General features: G+C 55.0%; 1 protein-coding gene across 2 annotated transcripts in view; it reads left to right on the forward strand.

Annotated features, from left to right (window-relative positions):
• Nucleotides 1-22,337, forward strand: part of IFT140 (intraflagellar transport 140) — a 99,239-nt gene that overhangs the window by 74,821 nt on the left and 2,081 nt on the right. For both annotated transcript variants that reach the window (XM_030797797.1, XM_030797798.1), the window contains 11 exons: nt 6,619-6,796; nt 7,310-7,500; nt 8,061-8,156; nt 8,471-8,603; nt 8,692-8,835; nt 9,422-9,550; nt 9,677-9,859; nt 12,356-12,562; nt 12,811-13,023; nt 13,107-13,273; nt 14,780-14,921. In XM_030797797.1, the coding sequence (XP_030653657.1) occupies nt 6,619-6,796; nt 7,310-7,500; nt 8,061-8,156; nt 8,471-8,603; nt 8,692-8,835; nt 9,422-9,550; nt 9,677-9,859; nt 12,356-12,562; nt 12,811-13,023; nt 13,107-13,273; nt 14,780-14,921 (1,783 nt within the window). The remainder of the gene's footprint in view (nt 1-6,618; nt 6,797-7,309; nt 7,501-8,060; nt 8,157-8,470; nt 8,604-8,691; nt 8,836-9,421; nt 9,551-9,676; nt 9,860-12,355; nt 12,563-12,810; nt 13,024-13,106; nt 13,274-14,779; nt 14,922-22,337) is intronic.

The following is a 22,337-nucleotide window of genomic DNA, read 5'->3' on the forward strand; positions in this document are numbered from 1 at the left end:
GGAGACTTCTGAGGCCCTGCTCCAGGCCCACCTCCTGCCGCCCCCGCCCCCCATCTTCCTGTCCCAGAGGAGAGGCCAGGGATGCCGGGCGCGGGACAGACCCCTCGTCTCGCCTGTTGCTTTTAAGCCTGGTGGCCCCCGGGGCCTGGAGGCTGGTACTGGGTAACTATTGCCTGCCCTGGGGACTTCACACCCCCCAGCCATCCAGTTGCCCCCAGGACCATAGGTACCCCCAGGACCATAGGTACCACAAGCCTCCCCCCGCCCGCGTGTTCCAGGCCTGACCCCGTCACGGGAATTCTGCCCTCAAAAGAGGGGCAGATGTCACAGGATTGCTGGGAAGGGGAGAGACCCTTGTGCCTGGAGGGAGCAAGTTCACCCAGACCTGTGGGGCCAGGGACCTGTACTTGGAGGACCTTGGGGCCAGGTCATTCTTAGGTGGCAAGAAGGGTAGGATTCTGGATGTGCTGGGTGGGGCTCTCAGTGGGGCCTGGGACAGAGCAAATGTCATGTGGGGCCTGGGCCACCTCTGCTATTGATGGGAACGGTCACCCCCCACAGCTGGGAACAGGACTAGGCAGGTCACCTTGTGAGTGGTCAGGCTGTCAGGCAGAGCTTATGCTGCCAGGGAGCTCGGAAGCGTCTTCGTCTATTCTGCTCAGAATTATTCTGCCCCGCTGGGCAGACACCACGCGAGGGTCTCATACTGTGTCCCATCTCCAGAGACCCCAAACGCAACATGGGATTCCCACCCCACCTGGGCTCCAAAGCTTTGTGAATGCAGGTGTCCCACATCCGTGCAAACCGTTCATGGGCACACGCCCAAGACACTGCTGGGACAGAGAGTCCTGTTCCCAGCCCATGGTAACAGCAGAGCTTTGACCGTTTCCTGTCCATGCACTGCCCGTGCGTGGGGCCCTGGCGTAGGGCGGTCCCGAGAGCTGCCATTTCCTGGGACCAGTCTCCATTCACACATTGGCGTGTGGCTCTGTATATCCACAGGTGAAGCAAGGTTCCCCACACACGCCCCGTGTCTGTTCCAGAAAGGCAGCAGCTCCGTCCTCACCAGCCCGTGGTGCGTGCTGGGTCCTGAGAAGCGTTTCTCCACTGGCTTACTGAGGGACGTTGCCTGTGGGGGATTTTCCCTGGGGGTTTGTCGCAGATGTGTCCGTCAGGTTTCTCCTTTCCCCTTTTCCTTGGCTTGTGCCCAGGGAAAAGTTGCTGTTTCTGTTTCTGTTCTCGGCCCCCGGAACCTGACGGGGCGTGCGGGGCACAGTGGTGCTGCTGGCCCCCACTCTCCCGGGTGGCTCGGAAGGCCCTGGGGGGATGTCCCCAACCCTTTCTGCCTATGCCCTGCTCCTCGGAGGTAGATGGGGGTGCAGTGTCTCAAACACTCAGTGTTCTTAAGCACACAGTGCAGAAGGGCGCCTTGAAAGGGAAGTTTCCCAAAAGTTTCCGTGCGGGAAGAATTTATTTCCTCTTTAATTAACTAAACCATTTATCTTTCCGGAGTCTTCAAATGGCTTACTTCCAACAAAAAGCCAGTGCTGGGTTTCAGAGCCCAGAGGACACATCTGATTGTCTCAGCGGCCCCCTCTGGTCCCTTCCTCAGGTTGAGTGGGGAGGAGGCCACGGCCAGACTCCCACACAGCGGCGGCAGCACCCCCAGAGGTCCTGGTTCGCAGAGGCCAGCATTGGCCCCCGCCCTCCTGGCACTTCTGGGGTGCTCCAGGTCCCTGTGCCCTCAGCTGTCACGCACTTCTAACCCTGCGCGCTATGAGAGGCTGGGCGCAGGAGGGCGGGAGGCCTGGGGGCAGCATTTAAGTTAAGAGCGACCCTCCTGGGAGGATCTGTGGCTCTCGGGGGCGACTCCCACTAAGCAGACTCACAGCTGGGCCGTGGGCTTCCCCCACAGCCCGTCACGCCCTCCTGCTCTCCCTGTTGCTTGGGGTCTTGGTCGCAGTGGAGCCCCACTGCCCCCTCCCACATGTGTGTCTGCAGCTCCCATATACCCAACAGAGCGGAAGCCCTGGCACAGAACAGGGACACGGAGGGAGATTTTTTAAAGATTCCAAGCGCAATCGTCAAGCCGCTGTTCGCCAGCCGCCCTCGTCCTGACACAGAGGGGTCTCGGCAGAGCTTCTGCAGGACCTTTGAAGGCTGCGTCCCCTGCCGCCCATCTGCTTCTCGTCCCAGTGCCTGGCGGGGCTGATGAAGTGCAGATGTGGGTGACTCCACAGACCGGCCGGGACAACAGGAAATTCTCAAGACTTGGATGGGAACTAAGAGGGTGTTTACTTCTTGGAATTTATGTCCGATGCACAAACCCCAGAACCCCACACTGGAGTCGAGGCTGTCCCGAGAGCCCTGGCCGGCCGTCGTGGAGAGGACGCAGGAATCACGCGGGGCTGGTACCTTGCTGGTGGCCAGAGCAGGAGGCTGGCTGTGGAAGGAGCTTGCGGAGAGTACCTGGGTCTGGACGCCTCTGGAGGGTCTGTGACCGCCCTTCCCATGGGTTCTCCCAGCAGCCTTGGCCTGGCAGGTAGGGGCCTGTGGGAGGGCGTGTCCAGCTTCCACTGGCGGCTGCACATCCAGCACACGCTTCTCCAAGCCCCGCATGGTGCAGACTTAATGCCCAAGACAGGGCACATGGAAGTGCGGGCATCTGACGGTGTGCTGGCTGGGTCCTCGGTCACACATGGGCCCCAGGAGCCGGAGCAAAACCAAGGCCGACCTGCGGGCTCTCTCCCACTCCCCACGGGCGGCCTCCATGTGGGAGAGACGGGGCGTTTAGAGCACAGGGGAGCCCGGCTGGGACCCAAGTCAGCTGCCAGGTTCCTGTGCTTGTTTGTGATTTTCCACCGCGATTGGATGTGGACAGAAGGAACCAGTTGTTTTCAGGACAAGGGAGGGGAAAGGAGCCATGCCTGGCAGGTAGAGGCAGGTCCCAGCCCTGTCCAGCCCCACATCTGGGCCTCGGGAGAGGGTGCGCACAAGCAGGAGATTTTTTAAAGATTCCAGTCGTGGGCCGGGCGCGGTGGCTCACACCTGTAATCCAAGCACTTTGGGAGACCCAGGCGAGCAGATCACAAGGTCAAGAGATCGAGACCATCCTGGCCAACATGATGAGACCTCATCTCTACTACAAATACAAAAACTAGCTGGGTGTGGTGGTGCATGCCTGTAGTCCCAGCTACTCGGGAGGCTGAGGCAGGAGAATCGCTCGGGAGGCAGAGCTTGCAGTGAGCCGAGATCACGCCACCACACTCCAGTCTGGTGACAGGGCAAGACACCGTCTCAAAAAAAAAAAAGATTCCAGTCGTGAAATCTTTTCGTACAGGAAAATAAAAAAGACCGCGTGTCTCACAACGTGCTGTTTATGAAGTGGCCATCCCGCCTCACACACTGAGGCCCCAGCGCCGCCACCACCCGGATGTTAGAGAAGTGAGACGTCTGTGAGGAGCCGTGGCATCCCTTCCATCCGATCTGTAGAATTGACTGGAAGCTGTGCAGTGAGGACACAATGTTTCTTTTGAGATTCAGATGTGACCCCTGCACTGCACTCCACGTGCATCATTAGCTGACGGATGAGGCCCAGCAGCGTTTTAGGGAGCCCTGGACCCCCAGTCTTGAGGTGTGTCTCAGCACGGGGCAGCTGTGTCTAAGCGGTTTATAAACTAGTTTTACACCCATGGGTCCTTCCACGTGGATTTACCCAGGACCTCAGGATAGAGGAGAAAGACAAGCCTTGGTTTTCTGCTGTTAGATGTTTCGGTATGAAGGTGTGACTTCCTGCCTGGAGCTTTAGAGGACCGAGGGCAGCACAGCCTGAGGGACTGGTGGGCCGGGTGCTCAGGCGTCTCCCTGTGCTGAGTTGGTGGCAGGAGTTCCAAAGCCAAAAGACTGAGGAGCATGAATCAGGACGCTGCTGCCTGTGGCACCTCCCTGGGGTCCCATGCACCCGGCGTCACCTTCACCGCAGCGCCGACTGAGCATCCAGGAAGCTGCCAGTGGGTGGCACCCAGGTGCTGTGAGGAGCCCCATGTGAGGCCATCAGAGGACACGCATGCGATGGCAGTGGCAGGGAAGCAGGCTCACTTCCCGGCCCCCTGGACGCTTGGCCCCCCCACAAGGGCCTGGCCCGTGGGTTTGGACACACCCTGTCCTAGCTCCAGGCATGACTATGCCACGTGGCAGGGGCCCTGGGCTGGGCTGGCACGTGTTGCCGCATAAACCTACGAGCAGGGGCTGCCTGGACCAGTTGCTGCTAAGACACACGCACCTCCCTGCCCTGCGTCTCTGGGTGGTGGAACGCGTCCATGGTATTCACCCAAGTACATGTAAAACCAGGCACAAAGTACCTGCTGGCTTTCAGGAGTGGGCACCTGGGTATGCTGCGTTGCAGCCACAGACACCACCACAGGGCCCGTCCCAGGAACCTGCCTCCAGCCCCCAGACTCAGACGCAAGTGCGCCAAGCTTGCCCGGGGCTGCCGTCTGGGAGCCATCTGCCCTGTGATTCTGTGGGAGCTGGGGAACCTGAGATGTGGGTAGCCCACACCTCCCGGAGACAGAGGCACCATGGTGGGACTGGGCTCCCTGGCTGTCCTCCCGAGGCCCTTCTCCTCACGGGCAGGGCCGCTAGGAAAATGCCCAGCTGCACGCACCCCAGCTCCTCTCACTCATCAGGACAGCGGGCTCGGGGCTCTGTGGGTGGCTGGTCCCTCCAGTCCTCAGAGCGGCCTGTGGCTGTACCAGCAGGGAGGTTGCAGGGCTGCTGCCCTGCCAAGACTGTGGGCTGGGCTGAGGCTTACCTGCAGGGAGCAGCTGGAATGCGAGGGTGGGCCTAGGTGGGGTGCTCCAAGGCCACTTGCGGGGTGTGCTGCCTGTGCTTGTGGGAGTGTGTGCGTGCGTGTGTGTGCCTGTGCGTGTGTGCCTGCGTGTGTGCGTGTGTGTATGTGCATGTGTGTGCATCCGTGTGTGTGCGTGTGCATGCATGTGGATGTGTGCATGCATGTGTGTGGGTGCGCATGTGTGCATCCGTGTGTGCATGTGTCTGTGTGCATGTGTGCGCATGTATGCGTGGATGTGTGTGCGTGTGTGTGTGCATATGTGTGTGTGTGGCTTTGGGGGGGCTTGTAGGGGAGGCACGTGTGGCAGAGGAGAGAGATTCAGGAAGTGACCGGTGCGTCCTCTGCCTGTCCCTGCTCAGTGACCACACTGAGCTGTGGCTTGGAATGGGGCCTTTGTCTGAGGCCCTGAGCCCACATCAGGGCTGAAGCCGCAGGCCAGCCCTGCCCCAAGGCCCCTGCGGTGGGGTCTCCCTGGATGGCCTTGGACCCACCTCCTGCCCAGCCCCACCAGGAGGCCTGGCTGAGTGCCCCCCGCCGCATGCGGACACACGGTTCTCATGCAGCGTCATGTCCCCAGGGTGACTGTCAGCAGCCTTTGCCTACCCTGGAGCTGACACAAACCAAAGCCTCAGTCATTTCTGGTCCTGCCTGGATCAGCGCCAGCAGGGGAAGAATGCAGGAAACCTCACGGAGAGGCGGGGGGCCGGGCGCGGTGGCTCATGCCTGTCATCCCAGCAGTGTGGGAGGCCAAGGCAGGTGGATCACTTGAGCTCAGAAGTTCGAGACCAGCCTCGGTAACATGGCGAAACCCTGTCTCTACAAAAAATACAAAAACTTAGCTGGGCGTGGTAGCACACACCTGTGGTCCCAGCTATTCAGGAGGCTGAGGTGGGAGGATCGCTTGAACTCAGGAGGTTGAGGCTGGAATGAGCTGTGATTGTGTCACTGCACTCCAGCCTGGGCAACAGAGGGAGACCCTGTCTTACACAACAAAAGCACCCTAAGGCAGTGTGACTTCCACCATCCCTGCACCTGTGCCCTGACGCAGTTCTGCCCACTTGGCACCCTGTTCCTTTGCACACACAAAACTCACTGCCCAAGAGTGGGGCACAGGGCTGGGGTGGAAGGTGCTGTCCCCTGTGTCCCACTGGTCAGCCCGTCTGCAGGCCTGCCTCCAGGGACCTCTGCTCAGCAGACCTCCAGGGCTCTGCAGAACCCTGCATGGGCTGGGTCACCCTCTCCTGGGGAGGCAGGCCTGGCTCCAGGTTCCAGGGCTGAGTCAGGGTCTGGGCCCTGTACCCCATGCCCCAGGCTCCGCCCTTTGGCTGCCAGACTGTCGGGTGAGGGCCCCTGCTGTGCAGGGCTGGTTTACTGGGGCCCTGCAATCCCAGGCTCAGGCGAGGGCAGGAGGCTCTGTCTCAGAGCAGGTCCTGTGTGTGCAAGCAACACAGGAATCCCACATTTCCTGAGCAGACAGCCGCTTAGAGCAGGGGAAAAGGAGGAGGAGCTTGGTGACCTGCATAATAGGTCCTTCTTTTAATGGGACCCGGCGCCTGCCTCTTGGGGGTTGGGAAGGCCGTGGGACTCGGGCACCTCTCTGCATGGCCTGCAGTCTTGCCCAGGGACGGAGCTGATAGGTGAAGGCCCCGCCTCATGCCCCTTTGGCAGCTGTGCCTGATGACTACTTGACCCAGGAGAAGAGGCCGTAGGGCCAGGGGGCCCTGAGGTGCTGGGCAGGAGCCTCACAGACCCCCGTCTGCCCGCAGCAAGGCCGTCTGGGAGAACATGGCGCGCATGTGCGTGAAGACCCAGCGACTGGACGTGGCCAAGGTGTGCCTGGGGAACATGGGCCATGCCCGCGGGGCCCGAGCGCTGCGTGAGGCGGAGCAGGAGCCGGAGCTAGAGGCCCGCGTGGCCGTGCTGGCCACACAGCTGGGCATGCTGGTGAGGGGCGCCCACCGTGGGGTGGGCGGGAAGGCACCACGCCTGCCACAGCCACAGCCCCCTGGGGAAGGAGGAGGCACGCCCACCGGCCTGAGCCTGCACTGATGTGGGCAGAGCCGAGAGGCATGGCCCAAGAGAGCTGGGCAGACAGTGGCGGTGCAGGTGAGGCCGGTGGAGGCTAGGCGACCGCCGGCTCTCCAGGGTGTGTGCCTGTCAGGTGTGTGGACCTTGAACAGAGCGCCCGAGAGACCCCCAGGTCAGCAGGGCTAAGCACGGGACTTCTGGGGGGGCTGTGGGAGGTGGGGCTACCCCTTGGTGGTGCATCTCACTCTCCAGCCGTGGGACAGGGATGCCCCGTGGGTGTGTGCCGTTCGCTGTGCCCGCAGCGGCCCCGTGTGTCAGTGTGCTTGGCAGTGTGGGAAGGCGCAGTGACCGGTGTGCTGGCGTGGAACAGTGTGTTTGAAGCGTGGGTTTGCGGAGGCTGCACGACACCTGCCCGTCCTCATTCCTCAGGAGGATGCCGAGCAGCTGTACAGGAAGTGCAAGCGCCATGACCTCCTGAACAAGTTCTACCAGGCTGCGGGCCGGTGGCAGGAGGCCCTCCAGGTAGCCGAGCACCATGACCGCGTGCACCTACGCAGCACCTACCACCGCTACGCCGGGCACCTGGAGGCCAGCGCCGACTGCAGCCGGGCCCTCAGTTAGTGAGTGCGGCCCTCGCGGCCTCTTCCCTGCCTCTCTGAACGGCCCTGGCTCGTGAGGCCTCTGTGTGTGCTGTGGTGAGGTGGCCAGGGAGGTTCTCAGAGGAAGCATCTGTCTCAGGGCGGTGGCAGCCTTCTCGGCAGGAAGCTTCTGGGAGTCTTGGAGATGTGGGGTTGCCCCTTCCATCCTGGGCCACCCAGCTTTCAAGGCAGGAGGCAGACGTCTGTCCCATTGCTGGTGTCGGTTGCCGAGCACAGATGGGTCTGGTGTCTCCTGAGCTCAGGACAGACAAACCCCATGTCACCCTCTCCAGAGGAGGAGCTGCTCTTAGACCGGTTCCCAGGGTGCAGATGGGCGACCCGCCTCCCAGGCCCCCACAGTGCAGGAAGCCCCCACTGCCCCCCGGCCGCGTGTGCTCTGGCTCCGCAGAGCTGCAGGCCGGGAGCCCACACCCTGAGGGCCGCCGCTCTGATGCGTTTCACCAACGCTGCCCCTCAGGCCACCTCGTTCCCGTGGGGCTGGGATGGGAGGGAACGAGGACCTCTGTCTTCTCCTCTCACAGCTACGAGAAGTCAGACACGCACCGCTTCGAGGTGCCCAGGATGCTGTCGGAGGACCTGCCGTCCCTGGAGCTCTACGTGAATAAAATGAAGGATAAGTGAGTGTCCCCACTAGGGCTGGTGGGACCGCACTCCGTCCTGGAGGTTTGCAGGGAGCCCAGGGCTTGCTGAGGCGACTCCCTTCCCGAGCTTCCTGCATGAGTGGGCAGCGTCCTCCTGTCTCCTCAGAGCCATGCCAGGGCCCTGAGCCGGGCCCTCCCTTTGGGCAGAGCCCAGGTTCCTCACTCTTGGCCCGGCCTGTTTGCAGGTCAGGTGACATACACTCTATGGGTGGCACAGGGGCGGGGTGGGGGCCGTTCTGGGTTGGAGCGGGGCTCGGATGGAGAACCCATGGCCTTGGGGCTGCCCGCAGGACCCTGTGGCAGTGGTGGGCGCAGTACCTGGAGAGCCAGGGCGAGATGGACGCCGCGCTGCACTACTACGAGCTGGCCCAGGACCACTTCTCCCTGGTCCGCATCCACTGCTTCCAGGGCAATGTCCAGAAGGTAAGAGCCCCTCAGGGGAGCCAGCCAGGTGGACACGAGGCGGACACAAGGCCACCGTGTCTTGTCTTTCGGCTCTTTGTCTTTCTAGGCTGCGCAAATAGCCAACGAGACAGGAAACCTGGCAGCCGCCTACCACCTCGCCCGCGAGTACGAGAGTCAGGAGGAGGTCGGTCAGGCGGTGCACTTCTACACCCGGGCACAGGCCTTCAAGAATGCCATCCGCCTGTGCAAGGTACCACGGGGCCGGGGCGGGGAGCCGGCGCTTCTCGAGGTCCCCTGAAGGGAGCTTCAAGTAGAAAAGTGGACAGAGAGAATCGTGTCAGTGATATGTGGTCCGGCTGGTGTCTGCCACTCACTGCTCACCCCGCCTGCCTCATCCGCCTACCCCTCTGCCCACCCCTGGCCACTTCCATCTGACATTGTTTGCAAAGCACTGAATTGTCCCCAGATGTTTCCCAGGCTCCAGAGTGGGGTGTGAGGCTGCTCACGGCCTATGGCCTTGCAGACGGCAGACCCTTCCTAGACAGCTGGTGGGCGTTCTGCACCACACAAATGTCCCAGCCCGGGCTCTCGCTTCCAAAAGCATCTCCCGTGTCGGGTATTTCTTGCAGTGCTCTGTGAAATAGAGCCCAGAGCGTCGGAAAATCCTTGTAGACAAACCCAGTAAGTCATCAGCTCCTTAAAACCCATAACCGCAGAGATCGCTGAGCAGCATATCAAAGTGAAGGGATGGGTTCACACCCGGCCACATTCCAGAATCTCAGCGGACCCGGGGAAGCCAGGGGAGCCGCTTCAGGGCCCTGCCTCCCTCCCTGCAGGAGAATGGCCTGGACGACCAGCTCCTGAACTTGGCCCTGCTGAGCTCACCCGAGGACATGATCGAGACGGCCCGATACTACGAGGAGAAGGGCGTGCAGATGGACAGGGCGGTCATGCTGTACCACAAGGTGAGGGCCGGCCACCGGCGGGGACCTGGGGTAGGGCAGCGGGCCGGGGGGCCCTTGCCTGTGCGAGGCCTCCGTTCTTGGGCCCCCAGGCCTCGGGCAGCTGCTCAGAGCCCGCCATATCCGCAGGCTGGCCACTTCTCCAAGGCCCTGGAGCTGGCCTTTGCCACCCAGCAGTTTGCGGCCCTGCAGCTCATAGCAGAGGACCTGGATGAGACGTCAGACCCTGCACTCCTGGCCCGCTGCTCCGACTTCTTCATCGAGCACAGTCAGTACGAGAGGGCAGTGGAGCTGCTGCTGGCTGCCAGGAAGGTACGGGGCCAGCGGGGCCTGGGCTCAGCTGCACGCAGGCACCACGGCTCAGGTCCCCTGTCCCCAGAGGCCGTGGGAATGGCTGCTTGCTTGGTTATGAGTTCTCGAGGGAGGCTGTGGTGGGTGCCCCCTGCACTAGGTTTCACGTACGGCACACCCAGGAGGTCCGCAAGTGGAGACTCGCCATCTTTCACGTGGGCATCTGATCATACACAGGGAATTGCACTCACCTATGGTGGGGGGTAAAAATGCATAGAACACAAAATTTACCATCTTAGCCTTTTTTTGTTTGTTTGTTTGTTTGAGACAGGGTGTCACTCTGTTGCCCAGCCTGCATTGTGGTGGTGCCATCTTGGTTCACTGCAGCCTCAACTTCCCAGGCTCAAGCAACCCTCCTTCCTCCTGAGTAGCTGGGAATACAGGTGTGTGCCACCATCCCCAGCTAATTTTTTAAATTTTTTTTCATAGACTCAGGGTCTTGCTATGTTGCTCAGATTGGTCTTGAACTCCTGGGCTCAAGCAGTCCTCCTGCCTCAGCCTCCCAAAGCACTGGGACTATAGATGTGAGCCCTGTGAGTGGCCAGGAACAGTTTATTCAAATGGAAATAGGGGTGGTTCCCAAATATAAAATGCTTAGCTTTATTCACGATAGAAATACAGATCAAAATTCACGGAGATGCCATTTTTTACTGGGCTACTAAGGGTGAAAAGGTGAGAAAACCCACTGGATTATCATGGGAAGCAGATATACCCAGGCCCTGTGGAACGCAGCAGGCAGAACCCATCATAACACAAGGTCTCCCTTGTCCCAGCCTCGCCTTCCCTGGGGAGTTCATCCTGACAGACACACTGACGCACGTGTGAGTGGTGTGTGCACAGGGCAGGCTCCACAGAGGGTTCACACAGCAAGGACACCGGCCCTCGTGTCTGTCACCAGGACGGTTGAATCCCCAGGGCTTCCTCAGCAGTGTGGACGTCTACGCAGCAGAGAGCGTGTGGCAGCCCCCAGCGTACTGAGATGGAAACACCTCCAAGGCAGAATTCTTTTTCTTCTGAGACATACTATTTTTCTTTTTTCTTTTTTTTTTTTTGAGACGGACTCTCGCTCTGTTACCAGGCTGGAGTGCAGTGGCGCGATCTCGGCTCACTGCAGCCTCTGCTTCCTGGGTTCGAGCGATTCTCCTGCTTCAGCCTCCCAAGTAGTGGGGACTACAGGTGCCCGCCACCACACCCAGCTAATTTTTGTATTTTAGTAGAGACGGTGTTCCACCATGTTGGCCAGGATAGTCTCGATCTCTTGACCTCGTGATCTGCCCGCCTCGGCCTCCCAAAGTGCTGGGATTACAGGTGTGAGCCACCGCGCTCAGCCATATTCTTTTTTTAATATATATATAGATGTATTATTACTTCATATATATTTGTGGGTTATTACTGTTTTTTTTCTTGTGGAGATGGGGGTCTCGCTATGTTGCCCAGGCTGGTCTCAAACTCCTGGGCCCAAGTGATCCTCTCACCTTGGCCTCCCAAAGTGCTGGAATTACAGGCGTGAGCCAACATGCCTGGCCTAAGACATATTCTCAGGTGAAGAATATAAAATTTTTCTTAAAATGAGGGCTGGGTGTGGTGGCTTACATCTGTAATCCCAGCACTTTGGGAGGCTGAGGTGGGTGGATCACCTGAGGTCAGTAGTTTGAGCCCAGCCTGACCAACAGGGAGAAACCCTGTCTCTACTAAAAAAAAATTATAAAATTAGCTGGGCATGGTGGCAGGCGCCTGTAATCCCAGCTACTTGGGAGGCTGAGGCAGGAGAATGGCTTGAACCCGGGAGGTGGAGGTTGCAGTGAGCCGAGATTGCGCCACTGCACTCCAGCCTGGGCAATAAGAGTGAAACCCCATCTCAGAAAAAAAAATATATGTTTCTTAAAATGTTAGGAAAATCAGGCTGGCGCGGTGGCTTGTGCCTGCAATCCCAGCACTTTGGGAGGCTAAGGCAGGAGGATTGCTTGAGCCCAGGAGTTCAAGACCAGCCTGGGCAACATAGCAAAACTTGGTCTCTACTGAAAATACAAAAACTGAGGTGGGAAGATCACCTGACCCTGGGGAGGTGGAGGCTGCCATGATGGCACCACTGCACTCCAGCCTGGGGGACAGAGTGAGACCCTGTTTCAAAAATTTAATTTTAAAAATTCAGAATTATAGAAGAAAATTACCAGTTTCCTTTTCTCCCAAACATAATATTCTCTTAAGCATATATCACTTGAGACTATTGTTTCCTTCCTTCCATTCTGGAATGTTAACAGTGTGAGAAAGTAACGTGAATGACTGTAGGTCGGTGAGGCAGCGGAGACATCCTTGTCCCCTCCATTCCCACCCCAGCTAGACAGAGGCCGCCGCTGAGCCGAGGGGCCTGGTTTCCTCTGAAGCGGTGGCAGATGAGGGGCACACCTCGGTTCCCGGCCCCCTCGGCAGCCGCGTCCCGTTTTTGCACCTTTGCAGTATCAAGAAGCCCTGCAGCTGTGCCTGGAGCAGAACATGAGCGTCACCGCGGAGATGGCGGAAAAGATGACCGTGGCCAAGGACTCCTCGGACCTGCCTGAGGAGTCGCGGCGGGAGCTGCTGGAGCAGATAGCAAACTGCTGCATGCGCCAGGGCAGCTACCACCTGGCCACCAAGAAGTACACGCAGGCCGGCAACAGGCTGAAGGTGAGCGCCGGCCCCTCTCCCAGCCCCAGCCCGCGGCTGCCTCACAGGCAGTTAGGCTGCGGGCCCCCTGCATGCATCTCCATTTGCCTTCGTGATTACCCCGAGCTAGGGCTGAGCCTTTCTGTCCAGGAAGAGCACAACCACCAAGATCTGTCTCTACTGGGAAGCCCTGAGCCCCTCTTCTTGTGAGAGCTCCTGCTCGGGGTCCCAGCCCCTGCTTGCCTGAGCCCCGCTGTCTCTCTGCCTAGGCCATGAGGGCGCTGCTCAAATCCGGAGACACAGAGAAAATCACGTTCTTCGCGAGCGTGTCCAGGCAGAAGGAAATCTACATCATGGCTGCTAACTACCTGCAGTCCCTGGACTGGCGGAAGGAGCCAGAGATCATGAAGAACATCATCAGCTTCTACACCAAGGGGCAGGCCCTGGACCTCCTGGCCGGCTTTTATGACGCTTGTGCCCAGGTGCAGGCCCTCCCTGGGATGCCAGCGGGGCCCCGGGGAGGGCTGTGGAGCCCAGCAGGTCTTGACGGGTCTCATCTGTACAGGTGGAGATTGATGAATACCAGAACTACGACAAAGCCCATGGGGCGCTGACTGAGGCCTACAAGTGCCTGGCCAAGGCCAAGGCCAAGAGCCCCCTGGACCAGGAGACCAGGCTGGCACAGCTGCAGAGCAGGATAGCACTGGTGAAGAGGTTCATCCAGGCCCGCAGGTGCGCCCCCGGGGCCAGTAGGGACAGGCCGGGGCAGATGTGACTACAGGGCCGGGGCTGACCGTGAGAAACCCCAGCCAGCAAAGGGGCAGGACAGCAGACGGGAGCTCACTCAGGACAGCGCTGCTGCTGAAGACACACCCCACCTCCTCCTGGGAGCCCTCAGAACCCGGGCACAGCCTCGGGAAGGCGTTCTGGAAACACAGAGACGCTGAGAGAGAAACCTGCTGGGGGAGTGGGAGGAGGAGGCAGATCTGGAGAAGGAGAGGGTGTGTCTAGGGAGCCATAGACCTGCTTAAGGTGTGCAGGGGCCGGGCAGGGGAGTCCTGAGTGAGCGCCACTGTGTGACCTGGGGTGGGGGGACCATGGTGACCAGTGGGCTCATGCCTCTCCACAGGTCAACTGCCACCAGCTCCAAGCTTGTGGAGAGGAGACCCACGCAGCCGATCGTCTCGGTTTTCAGGAGAGGCCGAGATTCTAAGTTTATTTGAACACCTCCCCGTCTTTCTTATGGGCAGGTGACTCAGCTTTTCAGAGAGCTGTTGTGTGGACCGCACGGTGGGCATTCGCCTGCGCGCGTCAGGGCCCAACTTCTGTCTCAGCTGGCAAAGGCGTTTTCCTTATCTGAGCACCTTTTCCAAAACAAGAGTTCTAGAAGTACTTTGAACAATGTCGTACAAAGCGGTGCCCCTTGGAAGGGCACGGTCCGCCTGCACGTGTCGATTCTGGGGTATCAGCATCTCACAGATGTCTGCTGAGCTGAGGCCACAGGGCAGGAGCGGAGGAGAATCGATAGCAGCTGGTTGTCAGGGATAGCACAGGACGTGGGTGGAGGGGAGACAACGTGTGAGGGCCAGGGTGGGCAGCCTTCCACGGGCCAGGGGTCAGAGGGCAGGCCAGGCGCCTGTCTGGAATGGCCGAGTCAGTGGGTGGCCAGATGGGCCCTGGACCCTCCTGACATGGGAGCCTGAGCTCCACATGGCTCCAGTCACCTGCCCCGGACCACGTTGTGTTCCAGCAGGCTCACCTCCCTGGTGTCGCCCCAGCTCACAGGCCACACACCCTGCCCTGCCACAGACCCTCATGCCAGGACACACACGCAGCCTGTGTGCGGGCAGCCTCTCTGCTTGGAGGGTTCTTCCCAGCGGCCTCGGGCAAGGGGTGCCGTGTGCCTCTCCATGCACCCTGTGCACATGCACCAAATCCCCTCTGGGTCACACTTTGCCCAGAGGTTTCTAGTTCCATAGAGCAGGAACTAGGGGTCCGAAGTCTTTGGTCTTCAGTCCAAGCATAGGACCCAGCATTCAAGTGATCAGTAAGAGTGTTAAATGGATGAGTTAATTTATGAATGAACAAGTTAAGGAATTAATGAATGAATTAGCTTCATAGAAAGTTTCCTCCTGCCGTTCCGGAGAGCTCCTCTTACAGGCCGAGAGTCTCCTCTGGCCTCTGATAGCAGTAGGTTTTCAGGGCTTGGGGCGCAGGCCTCATTTCTGTTCTCGGCAGGACATACACGGAGGACCCCAAGGAGTCCATCAAGCAGTGTGAGCTGCTCCTGGAGGAACCAGACCTGGACAGCACCATCCGCATCGGGGACGTCTGTGGCTTCCTGGTGGAGCACTACGCGCGGAAGGAGGAGTACCAGACGGTGAGGCCCGAGTGCTGCCCACTGGCAGCATCCCGCTGCGCAAGGCTCCTGACACGAAGGCTTAAGAGCTCAAATTGAGGCTGTGCGTGGTGGCTCACTCCTGTAATCCCAGCACTTTGGGAGGCTGAGGCAGGAGAATGACTTGAGCCCAGGAGTTCAAGAGCAGCCTGGGCAACATGGTGAAACCCCATCTCTACAAAAAAGGAAAAAATTAGCCAGGCATGGAGGCTCACACCTGGGGTCCCAGCTGCTTGGGAGGCTGAGGTGGGAGGATCACTTGAGCCCAGGAGGTTAAGGCTGCAGTGAGATCTGATGGCGCCACTGCACCCCAGCCTGGGTGACAGAGCGAGACCCTGTCTCAAAAGAAAAAAAAAAATCTGTCGGTAGCAAAAAGTAACAATCTCACGCTGTTACTGGCTGTTACTAGCAGTGTCACAGGGAAGCCACAGACTGACTTTGTTTGTGAAGAAATGTCTGCATGTGCCCAAGTCTGAATAACCACGATTTCTTTTTCAGGGATTTTTACAAAAAAAGAAAATGGTGTTCCATTTTTTAGTCGCTTTGTTATTTTTTAATTTTAGAGACAGCATATAGTCACTTTAAAGTGACTAGCTAATAACTTACTTAGCTGCAGTGTTTTAGTGTTTTTCCTCATCTTCACCAACATTTGATCATTCTTTCTAATTCTAGCTGTCCTAGAGGGTGAATGGTACCTCGCTGTGGTTTAAATTTACATTTTCTGGATGAGTAGTGATGTGGAGTTCCTTCTCATGTGCTTATGATCCATTTACACATCTTCTGTGAAGCCTTCAAGTCTTCTCTCATCATTTTATTGGGTTTTTTTTTTTTTTTTTTTGAGACGGAGTCTCACTCTGTCACACAGGCTGAAGTGCAGTGGTGTGATCTCGGCTCACTGCAAGCTCCGCCTCCCGGGTTCAAGCGATTCTCCCGCCTCAGCCTCCCGAGTAGCTGGGACTACAGGCGCCCACCACCACGCCCAACTAATTTTTTGTATTGTTTCAGTAGAGACGGGATTTCAATATGTTAGCCAGGATGGTCTCGATCTCCTGACCTCGTGATCTGCCCAGCTCGGCCTCCCAAAGTGCTGGGATTACAGGCGTGAGCCACCACACCTGGCTTATTATTTATATTTTTATATATTTATTATATAATAATTTTATATATAATTATTATTTAAAATAATTTTTAAGTCTATTAGGAAGTCCTTTTTTTTTTTTTTTTTTTTATTTTTTTTTTTTTTTTTTTTTTTTTTTTTTTTGCGACAGAGTCTTGCTCTGTTGCCCAGGCTGGGGTGCAGTGGTGCGATCTCGGCTCACTGCAAGCTCCACCTCCCGGGTTCAAGCGATTCTCCTGCCTCAGCCTCCCGAGTAGCTGGGACTACAGGTGTGCGTCAGCATGCCTATAGAGATGGGGTTTCACCATGTTGGCCAGGCTGGTCTTGAACTCCTGACCTCAAGTGATCCACCTGCCTCTACCTCCCAAAGTGCTGGGATTACAGGCATCAGCCACCGCGCACAGCCGAAGTTCCCTTCTATTCCTTTTTTCCTCTGCTTCTGAAATTCCAATGACTTGTATATACAGTACCATCCTCTAGCTCAACTGATGCTCTTCTTTTCTCCCCCAAGGATTTTTTCTATTTTTCATTTTAGGGATTTGCCATTCCCGTTGCTTCAAGTTTACCAGCTTTCCTCCTGCAGTGTCTCACTCTGATGCTAATCCCATCCATCTTTTTAATGTCAGTTTTCTACCAGTCACCTTTTTCTACCAGTTTTTATTATTGTTCCTTTGAACCTTCTTTCCTGCCTTCTTTTTAGTTGATTTTTTTTTTTTTTTTTTGAGATGGAGTCTCACTCTGTCGCCCAGCCTGGAGTGCAGTGGCGCAATCTCGGCTCACTGCAAGCTCTCCCACCTGGGTTCACGCCATTCTCCTACCTCAGCCTCCCAAGTAGCTGGGACTACAGGCGCCCGCCACCACGCCCGGCTAATTTTTTGTATTTTTAGTAGAGACGGGGTTTCACCGTGTTAGCCAGGATGGTCTCAATCTCCTGACCTCATGATCTGCCCACCTCGGCCTCCCAAAGTGCTGGGATTACAGGCGTGAGCCACCGCACCTGGCCTTGGTTGAATATTTTTTACAATTTCATTTTAGCTATCAGCTTTTTATCTCTACTTTTCACTTCTTTCCCCATATCTTTCATGTCTCTATTATGCTTACTCTTAGCTCTACCTTCTTGAGCATATGAAGCACATTTATAATAGTGGTTTTAACATCCTTGTCTCCTAACTCAATCTGTGTCATTTCTGGATCTGTTTCTGTTGATTGATTCTTATTATTATGGTTCATATTTTCTGTCTCTTTGGATGTTTGATCGTTTATTATTGGATTCCAGACGTTGTGAGTGTTTTAGGTTGTTGGGTGATGGAGTCTCTCTCTCTCTTTCAACCTTTCTCTCTCTCTCTCTCAGTGTGTGTGTGTGTGTGTGTGTGTGTGTGTGTGTGTGTTCTTTTAAATATTTTTGAACTTTGTTCTGGGACAAGGTTAAGTTACTTGGGAACAATGTGATCATCTTGCAGCTTGCTTCTTAGCTTTGTTAGTGGGGTCTAGAACAGCCTTGAGTCTAGTGCTAATTTCGTCCCACTATCCAGGCAATACCCTTGTGAGGTCTCTGCTCTTCTCACTGACTCCTGTATTGGGAGGTCTTTCCACTCTGGCTGCTGGGAGTGCAAACAATTCCTGGCCATGTGTGATGACTCACTCTCCGGCCATGTGTGATCACTCTCTGGCCTTGTGTGATCACTCACTCTCCGGCCATGTGTGATCACTCTCCGGCCATGTGTGATTACTCACTCTCTGGCCATGTGTGACCACTCCCCGGCCATGTGTGATCACTCTCTGGCCATGTGTGATCACTCCCCGGCCATGTGTGATCACTCCCTGGATATCTGTGATCACTCTCCGGCCATGTGTGATCACTCCCTAGCCATGAGTGGTCACTCTCTGGCCATGTGTGATCACTCACTCTCTGGCCATGTGTGATCACTCTCTGGCCATGTGTGATCACTCACTCTCGGCCATGTGTGATCACTCCCCGGCCATGTGGTCACTCTCGGCCATGTGATCACTCCTCTCTGGCCATGTGTGATCACTCACTCTCTGGCCATGTGTGATCACTCACTCTCTGGCCATGTGTGATCACTCACTCTCTGGCCATGTGTGATCACTCACTCTCTGGCCATGTGTGATCACTCCTCCATGTCATGTGTGATCACTCACTTCTGGCCATGTGTGATCACTCACTCTCTGGCCATGTGTGATCACTCACTTCTGCCATGTTTTCACTTCTGGCATTGTGATCACTCACTCTCTGGCCATGTTGCCATGTGTGATCACTCACTCTCTGGCCATGTGTGATCACTCACTCTCTGGCCATGTGTGATCACTCACTCTCTGGCCATGTGTGATCACTCACTCTCTGGCCATGTGTGATCACTCACTTTCTGGCCATGTGTGGTCACTCTCTGGCCATGTGTGATCACTCACTCTCTGGCCATGTGTGATCACTCACTCTCTGGCCATGTGATCACTCACTTTCTGGCCATGTGTGATCACTCTCTGGGGATTGTTCCACCTGATTATTTCCTGTGGTCTTTCCCTGGCCTCAGTTACTTTCTTCACATACATGCACTATTCAGCACTCAGATGAAGACACGGATAGAACCCTCTGCAGGACTCTGAAGTGCTCTCTCTCTATTCTCTCCTGTCCAGTACTGTATCCCACAAGTTCTAGCCACCTGGGCCTCCTCAAACTATGAACTTTCTTCTCAGCATAGGCAGACTGCTGGCTCTGTTACCCTCTTCCTGCACTGAGGCCTGAAAACTCTCGAGGCAGTAAGCTGGGAAACTGAATTTATCTTTGTGAAATGTCCCCTTGATCTCCGGCAATACTGTCTTGAGGTATACCAAATCTAACACTAATAGCTAGTCCTGCTGTCTTATGCTGTGTTGTATAGTGTATCTTTTTCCTTCCTTTTACCTTCTGCCTATCTGTGTCATTGTGTTTAAAGTATATTGCTAATAGCATATAGTTGAGTTTTTCTAGATTTCTGATAATCTTTGCCTTTTAATTGGAATGTTTTGTCCATTTACAGTTAATATGATTGATTTCAGGCTACCATTTTTGTTTGGTTTGTCCTACCAGTTTTATTATTGCTTCTTTGAACCTTCTTTCCTGCCATCTTTTAAGTTAGTTGAATATTTTTTACAACCTCATTTTAGCTATCAGCTTTTTATCTCTACTCCTCTCTTTGCATTGTATTTCTAGTGTTTGCCCTGGAGATTACCATAAACATACTTACCACATTAGAGTTAGCAGGTAGGTCCATTTACCCACCCATGTCCCTACCTGTATTTGTCATATGTATAACATTTACATGTATTATAAACACAATATAGTGTTATAATTGTTGCTTTCAACAGTCATATGTATTTTAAAGAAATTAAAAGGAAAGAAATAGTCTTTTACATTTACCTACATATTTACCATTTCTAGTGTTTTTTGTTTTTTTTTTGAGATGGAGTTTCGCTCTTTGTTGCCCAGGCTGGAGTGCAGTGGCGTAATCTCAGCGAGCTGAGATCACCTGAGATCACCTCCACCTCCCAGGTTCAAGTGATTCTCCTGCCTCAGCCTCCCGAGTAGCTGGGATTACAGGCATGCACCACCACGCCTGGCTAATTTTGTATTTTTAGGGGAGACGGAGTTTCTCCATGTTGGTGAGGCTGGTCTCGAACTCCTGACCTCAGGTGACCCACCTGCCTCGGCCTCCCAAAGCACCATTTCTGGTGTTCTTACTTCTTCCCAATGATTCAGATTTGCATGCGGTATCATTCCTCTTCAGCCTGAGCTCCCTTTAACATTTCTTCAAGTTCAGATCTCCTGATGATGAATTTTCTTACTTTTCATTAATCTGAAATGTATTTATTTTGCCTGTATTCTTTAAGGTTGTTCTCATCAGATAAAGAATCCTGAGGCCAGGCATGGTGGCTCATGCCTGTAATCTCAGCACTTTGGGAGGCCAAGGTGGGAGGATTTCTTGAGGCCAGGAGTTCAAGTCCAGCCTGGGCAACAAGTGAGACCCCACCTCTGAAAAAAACAGCAAGGCATGGTGGCATGCACCTGCAGTCTTAGCTGCTTGGGAGGCTGAGGTGGGAGGACTGCTTGAGCCCAGGAGGTTGAGTCTGCAGTGAGCTGTGATAGCACCACTGCACTCCAGCCTGGCTGACAGAGCAAGATCCTGATTCAAAAAAAATCCTGATTTGACAGATTTTTTTCCTTTCAGCACTTGAATGTTTTCCCTGTCTGGGCCTCCACTGTTTCTGGAAGAGTCAGCTGTGGGCTGTCTGTGGGGCCCTTACGTGTCATGTGTCTCTCCATCTCCTACCGCTCTGGCTGCTGTCATGATTTTCTTTTTGAATTTGTGTTTCAGCAGTGTGATAATGATGCTCCTAGGTGTTTTCATTTTATTTATACTGGGCTTTTTGGATCTATATTTGTGTTTTGCCAAATTTGGGAAATTTGCTCTTTTTCTCCTTCTGGGACTCCAATTAAATGTTGGGTCTTCCATATCTAGTAGACACACATTGGTGATTACTGCTCATTATTTTCTTTTTTCTGTCCTTTGCATTAATTTGTATTTATCTACAGACTTTCTTCAGCTATCTTCAATCTGCTGTTAACCTCTCCAGCTATTTTTTTAGAGCTTGTATTTTGCAGCCCTAGAATTTACCCTTGGTTCTTTTTATTATTTATTGGCTAAAATTCCCTATTTGTTAATTTGTTTAGAATATATTTTATTTTTATATCCTAAAGCAGAGTTGTAACTGCTGCTGTAGGATCTTAGCTACCAGTTCCAATATCTGGGTCACGTAGGATTGATCTCCATTACTTGCCTTTTGAGTATGGGTCACATTTTCCTGTTTCTTATGTCTAGTCATTTTTTTGTATCGTGGACATTGTGGATAATCCATTGCACAGACGCTGGGTTCTGTTACATTCCTCCAAAGAGTATTGCTTTTTTGGTTCATTTTATTAGGCAATCACGTTTGCTCGGCTCCGAGCCGGAACTCTCCCCTGTGGTGGATAGCAGCTGAAGTCCCTGCTTGTAGCTGGAGGTGGCCCATCTTAAAGTCTGCGCCTCCCCTGCCTCATGTGTAGTGTCGGAGCAACTAGTGACAAGGGCACTGTATGCTTAGGATTTGGAATCCCCCTCTATGACTGCTGTATCCCCATATTTCCACCTTCACATTCTAGCTGCTGTGGTCAACAAAAATATTTTTATTTATTTATTTATTTTATTTATTTGAGACGGAGTCTCACTGTGTTGCCCAGGCTGGAGTGCAGTGGCACGATCTCGGCTCACTGCAACCTCCACCTCTTGACCTCAAGCAATTGTCTTGCCTCAGCCTCCCAGGTAGTTGGGACTACAGGTGCCCGCCACCACGCCCAGCTAATTTTTGTATTTTTTTTTTTTTTTAGTAGAGACAGGGTTTCACCGTGTTAGCCAGGATGGTCTCGATCTCCTGACCTCATGATCCGTCTGCCTCGGCCTCCCAAAGTGCTGGGAGTACAGGCGTGAGCCACCGCGCCCGGCCTCTTTTTCAACCATAATTCTGTTGTAGCCAACATACAGAACTGCATGCACCTGCATCTGTCAAGAGCCTGCAGCTATGCCAATGCCTGCAGGGCCTCCGCGCCCACTAGTTGTGTTGCCCTAGCAGATAGTTCCTGGGGCTCACAAACTGAGTATCGAGAAATGAGCCTGGGAAACATGCTGGCGACCGTGTCGGCCTCACTGGGCTGCAGCCTCCAGAATTCACAGGAAAGCTCCTTGGCAGTGGCTGTCCCTCAGGGCTGAAAGTTCAGCTCCGTGAGACGCAGACTTCCTGGTCCGGTTGCTCACTCCCCTCTGCACCCTTCCACTTCCATTCACTGACCCCTTTTGCTGCTGGAGAAAACAACTCAAGTCTAACCCTAACAAGGTTTCTTTTTTGTTGTTTGGTTTGGTTTTGAGATGGAGTCTTCTCTGTCGCCCAGGCTGGAGTGCAGTGGTAAAACCACAGCACCCTGCAGCCTCGGCCTCCCGGGTTCAAGGGACCCTCGTGAGTGGCTGGTGTGCAGCACCGTGCCCTGCTCCAACACGGTTTCTATTTCTGGGAGAACTATAGTTTTACGTATAAAAGCAAAATGGGAGTAGAGAGATGACCAGACTGCTGTATCCTCAAAATTAACAGAAAATCCACCTTTTAAATGTTTCACCAACTTCTTTATTGTCTCTGGTTGCTTGAAGCCTGTAGGATTTAGTAACTCGAGATACAAAAGAAAAAAGAAACCGGGAAGG

The sequence above is a fragment of the Nomascus leucogenys genome, chromosome 18, assembly GCF_006542625.1.
Source record: "Nomascus leucogenys isolate Asia chromosome 18, Asia_NLE_v1, whole genome shotgun sequence".
Taxonomy (NCBI): Eukaryota; Metazoa; Chordata; class Mammalia; order Primates; family Hylobatidae; genus Nomascus; species Nomascus leucogenys.